The 6000-nt window shown below is 47.5% G+C and overlaps 1 protein-coding gene across 3 annotated transcripts in view; it reads left to right on the forward strand.

Annotated features, from left to right (window-relative positions):
- Nucleotides 1-6000, forward strand: part of LOC102252948 (leukocyte immunoglobulin-like receptor subfamily A member 6) — a 105516-nt gene that overhangs the window by 40787 nt on the left and 58729 nt on the right. Inside the window, exon 6 of one of the 3 annotated variants that reach the window (XM_014528118.1) lies at nt 22-309. The exons of the other annotated variants lie outside the window; for them this stretch is intronic. Coding sequence (XP_014383604.1) covers nt 22-309 — 288 coding nt within the window. The remainder of the gene's footprint in view (nt 1-21; nt 310-6000) is intronic. 3 annotated transcript variants of the gene reach the window in all.

The raw sequence follows: 6000 nt of genomic DNA on the forward strand, positions 1-6000 counted from the left end.
TCAGGTGTGATTCCTTTCCAGGAGACGTCCCCAAACCCTCCATCTGGGCTGACCCAGGTCCCATCGTCACCAAGGGGAGCCCCGTGACCATCTGGTGTCAGGGGTCTCTCCAGGCTGAAGCCTACCTTCTGTATAAAGACAGGGGCTCTGAGCCCTGGGAAACCAGAATCCCACAGGACTCCAACAACAAGGCCGGTTTCCTCACTGAAGCCAGGAACTCACACCACGCAGGGCTGTACCAGTGTGCATATTATACCACTGGGGACATACTGTCAGAGCGGAGTGACCCCCTGCTCCTGGTGGTGACAGGTAGGGGACAACCCTGATCACCTCCCCACTGTGAGATCCAGGTCACAGGCAGAGGGAATACAGTGTGGCCTCAGGGGACTTCACCCCTCACAGAACACCCCTGGGGGTGAGGGTGGTGGTCCCTTTAAGACAGACCCTTTCTCTTCCCTCAGGAGTGTACCCTGCACCCTCCCTCTCAGCCCAGCCAAGCCCTGTGGTGGCCTCAGGAGGGAACCTATCCCTCTCCTGTAGCTCACAGTTCACTTCCGGCCATTTCCATCTGCTGAAGGAGGGAGGGGCTGACCCGCCACAACACATGGAAGCAGAACCCAGGATGCATGCTGGGAGGTGGCAGGCCATCTTCCCTCTGGGCCCCGTGAGTCCCTCCCATGGGGGGACCTACAGATGCTATGGTTCTCCCGGCTCCTACCCCAATGTGTGGTCACAGCCAAGTGCCCCTCTGCTCATCGATGTCACAGGTGAGCAAAGAACCGGGGGAATCCACATCTGTTTCCTGGGCAAAAATACCTGATCTAAGCTGTGTGTCCACTGGAGCCCTGGGCTCATGGGGTCAGTGACACTGGCCTCTTTGGGACAGATCCACAGGAAGAAAGCTCAGGGAGGGACATGTGAGACCTCTCACTGCAGCCCAGTGTGCGATATGGGGTGTCCCCTTGTGCCACTGTCCCCTCCTCCCAGGTGTGCACAGGGTGCCCTCCCTCTCAGCCCAGCCAGGCTACTGGTGCTGCCTGGACACAGCCTGACCCTCCAGTGCCACGCGGAGGCCGGCTTTGACAGATTCGCTCTGACCAAGGACTAGGGGCTCATACACCCCAGCGCCTCTTCTGTTTCATTAGGGTTTCCTAGGAATGCTCTCTTTCCCTGACAGATACACATCCCCCTATAATTGTCTTTTCTCTGACTTTTAACCACATGACACACATTACGAAGTCTTTTTTGTGTCAACCATTTGGATGTTAACCCAACTGAGTGATGCTGATCATCCATGTGTATTTCTGAATTGTGGAGCTGACATTCAGAGTTATTGCATGGATCAGTGTACTGAGGAGATGTCAATAATTTTGTTTATATCTCAGGTTTTATAGCAAAATATGGTAACAGATTGACATGATTTCCTACTTGGGTGCTCACTCAATAATGAATTTAGGGAGGTTTCTCTGTGGCTTAAACTGGAGCCATAAGTGTGGACTCCCTTGGTTATGACCTTTGTTGTACTTTGAGATAAAGCAAAAGCTCACACCATTAGCATCCATATGCCCACATGTCTCATTTGGTAAGTATATCTACCACTGTAGGTATTCATTTGTATAATTGTATAATAAATGAGCTAAATCCTAGCATGTTTGGCTCAGTGGATGGAGCGTCGACCTAGAGAATGAAGTGTCCCAGGTATGAGTTGGGCCAAGGGCACATGCCCGGGTTGCAGGCTCAGTCCCCAGTAGTGGGTGTGCAGGAGGCAGCCAATCAATGATTCTCTCTCATCATTGATGTATCTATCTATCTCTCCTTCTCCCGTCCTCTATGAAATCAATAAAAATATATTTAATAAATTAATAATGGAATTAATAGGAGAATCAATAGATGAATAATTCCAGGTGATGATGAAAATGCGGACCCCAGCCCTGACCGGTTTGGCTCAGTGATGAGCATTGGCCTGTGGACTCAAGGATCCCAGGTTTAATTCCGGTCAAGGGCATGTACCTTGATTGTGGGCATATACCCAGTAGGGAGTGTGCAGGAGACAGCTGATCCATGTTTCTCTGTCATCAATGTTTCTAACTCTCTATCCCTCTCCCTTCCGCTCTGTAAAAAATCAATAAAATATATTGAAAAGAAAAGAAAAAGAAAGAAATGTGTACTCCACAGGGGAGGTGCCTGGGTGGGGTGGGGTGAAGGAGACCCAGCCCAGACTTTCACCCCTTCATGCTCCTGAGATTCAGGAACCCCTGACACCAACCGCTCCTCCATGGACCCTGGGTCCCCAACTGTTGAGAATGTGGGATCTCTCAGCTATAGGGGAATAAGCTCATGGGGTCTTCAGTCTCAGGCTGAACACGGACACACACAGCTCTTAGTTATTTCTGAATTGGGACCATTAGTCCCCTCACCCTCAGTTCTTGGGCACAGCTAAGTCTTATCAGAATCACTGAGAGCAGGTGCTGAGTTCAGATATCACAGGGACGCTGATGTCAAGGGGAGGTGGGAACCAGGGTTGACACCAGAACCCTGGAGATTTGGGTCTGCCCTGACCTTTCTGACCTTTGTATGCACATTTTCCAGGCTCCAAACCCCAAGACTACACAGTGGAGAATCTCATCCGGATGGGCGTGGCTGGCTTGGTCCTGGTGGTGCTCGGGGTGCTGCTATTTCAGGCTCGAAACGACACCCAAAGGGCCCTCCATGCAACCAGGATGTGAACACAGAGGCAACAATGCTCCATTCAGAGTGGGGGAGCCTTGGAGCCCATGTGATGATCCCAGGAGGTGCTGAAAGAGAGTGTGGACCACAGTTGGGGAAACTGTCTGCTGAGAATGGCCAGGGGAGAAGACGTGGTAAACGAGCTCTGGGTGCAGGAGAATGTGGCCCATGTCCCTGTAGAGGATGCCCCCTCCATCCAGCTGGGGGGCTCTCCCTCCCTCCCTGTCCTCGCTCACTCTCCTCCACTGCCCTTCTGTTCTCACCCTGTGACATGAGGGTCTGTCCCACATGGCTGGTTTGGATCACATCTATACACCCCTTCATGCTGGGCCACATCCATCCCAACAAAATGTGGTATCTTCATAACCTGGGATTGGTTTTTATTTTATTTTCCCTTTTTAACTATGTTTTTATTGATTTTAGAGAGAGAGGAAGGGAGAGGGATAGACAAGAGAAACATTGAGGAGAGAGAAACATCAGCTGCCTCCTGCTCCCCCTTTTGGGGATGGAGCCCGCCATGCAGGCATGTGCCCTGACCTGGATTAGAACCAGTGACATCCTGGGTCATAGGTCAATGTTCAACCACTGAGCAACACTGGCTGGGCTGTGGCATTATTTTTAAAACAAGAAGAACAAAGTTTGAAAAAAAAGTCCTGATACCTGCTCCATGTGGTCCAGCCCATTGCACATCTCCATCCCTCCCACCGTCTCCATATAGCTTCTTCTTTGTATCCTTGTGAACTTCTGTTCACCTAGATTTCATGTGGTTCTGAATGATGTTTGTTCTGTAGTTTAGTTGTGATTTCACTGTAGTTGTGGAAGGATTTGAGTACTTCCTTTACTTTCCCTACTATCTTGAGCAGATGTTTTAATGTTAGATAATAAATAATTTTAAATTGTTGGCATCGTTTTATTTAACTAGTACATACGGTTCATTTTAAGTAGCTTTTTCAAAAATTTTTCAGACCAGTTTAAAATTGATTTACATTTACTTGTTTTATATATTTACTTCAACCAGTTTGGAGGTTATACAAGCATTTCCAATTGGAATAGTTACACCATTGTTAATATTGGTATTTATATCTATAATTGTGAACCATTTTTTATTCACTCTCTTTTTTAGATGAGAAAAGGTCACTACACGTTAGCTGAACCTGTACCTAATTTCAAAAGCTGTGTGTGTTCATGTGTCTCAAACACACACACACACACACACACACACACACACACTCCTAATATTATTTAACCTTTCTTAATTAATAATGTATATGTGAATGTATGTGCCAATATACTTTTTCAAAGTTTATTAGTCTTGCCATTACTTTTCTCACTTTTACAACTCACTCTCTCTACTTCTTGTCTGTTGTGCTGTTGGTTTAATTACTATCTTCGTGTGCTTTTAGTGAGTGTGTAAATAATAGAGGCCTTGTATGTCTGCAAATGTCTTATTTCCATTAAGACACTTGAAAACATGTTTTATTTCAAAGACAGAATATAATTCAAATACAAGGAAGGAGAAAGTCTCTGATGGTTGAGGATCTACCGCCCAAACCTCCTCCTCCGTCCTGAAGTCAGAACCTGACCTGGTGAATGTAACACATGAGATGTGAGTTCATAGGGTTGGACGTGCCTCTATTCTCAAACTCATGGATTTCTCCACTCTGACACTTTCACCTTAGCCTTCTAATAAAAATGTGGGTGAGTATAGGATTCTTCATTCACAATCAAGTATTTGAATGGACTTTTCACATAACTTTTGGCATTATGTTTCTATTTGACCGTGAGCTCCCATCACTTTCCCCCACTTTCTATGAATATCAGGACACACATTTCATTTGCATATTCATGCACCCTGGCACTGTGTTGTCGCTGCTTTTCTGTAACATACCCAGCCATTGGCCTCTAGAAATGAAGCAGACATTATCCTCAATGCTCTCCTCCTGGATCTCACAGCTTCAGTGGCGCTTCTCTTTCTATTCCCCATGTATCTGAATTTTCTAGCTCCAGTCCTTCTGTGTTGCACCCCACAAAATTTCCCCAATGTTGTCCTCCACTTTCAGATTTGTATCTTCAGCTGTATCTCCTCCTTGATGGAAAAAATGTTAGAGTGTGCTAAATCAAATTACTTTTTGTTCTTAGGTCTTAGGCATTTGCATGATCTATTACTAAAATTTCATGTAATTCTCTATTATGATGCCTATTGTTGCCCAAGAAATCAATTCTCTCCTTTCATTGTCAGATGTTTAAACATTCTTCAAGATATGTTCAGGAAAGCAGCAGCACCAGATCCAGTACCCTCAGGGATGGCCCACACCATCCTGTCTGTAGCATTTTTCACATGAAGGGGTCCCACTTGATGACTGTGTCAGGGAAGATAGGCTGGCAAAGCCATGGTGCCCCCATCCTGCAGGGGAGGGGAAGGAAGGACAGGCAGGCAGGGGCGGGGTGGGGAAGAAGGGGAGGGTGCATGGAAGACAAGCCCTTCCCTCCTCTCACCCCTGGGATTTCCCTTTCACATCCATTCCTATTGGACGGTCCCCTCTCACACAGCTGCTTCTCCACAGAGAGTCCCTCCCAGGGCTGTCCTGATGTTCAGGACGAAAAGAGGTGGAGAATTGGGTCTGCCCTGCCCCACGGCGTCCTCTCTCCCTAAGTTAGCATCTGACTGTGATGTGCCCAGCAGGGCCCACGCCAAGGTGAGCCTCACACTCACCCCTGAGCAGACGCCCACTCCCAGCTAGAATGGATTGAATCCGTTTCACACACACACAGTGAGTGTGGCTCAGTGTCCACCATGGGCTGGGTCTGTGGGCAGAGAGACCCCAGTGCCAGTATCCAAAGCATGTGGAGGGGGCAACCCTGCTCCAACTTTCACCCTGAGTCCAGATCCCCTCCCTGTGTGTGGCCACCCTGGGTCCCTCTCTTGTCCACACACAGGTGGGAAACTCCATGCTGATGACTTCTGGCTGCACCCAGGCACAGTAGCCACTCAAGGTTGGCTGCTGTTCTGCTTCCCTCTCCATCTGGGGAACTTTTTCATCCCTTTTTGGGCATTGAGGATGGCCACATGTTTCAGAAACCATGTGCATAGCCTAGTGGCTGGCAAACTCATTAGTCAACAGAGCCAAATATCAACAGTACAATGATTGAAATTTCTTTTGAGAGCCAAATTTTTTAAACTTAAACTATATAGGTAGGTACATTGTTATTAACTTAATTAGGGTACTCCTAAGCTGGCCTTTGCTAAAAACGTCCTCAATCTGATTGAGGTAC

The sequence above is a fragment of the Myotis brandtii genome, unplaced genomic scaffold (assembly GCF_000412655.1).
Source record: "Myotis brandtii unplaced genomic scaffold, ASM41265v1 scaffold619, whole genome shotgun sequence".
NCBI lineage: Eukaryota > Metazoa > Chordata > Mammalia > Chiroptera > Vespertilionidae > Myotis > Myotis brandtii.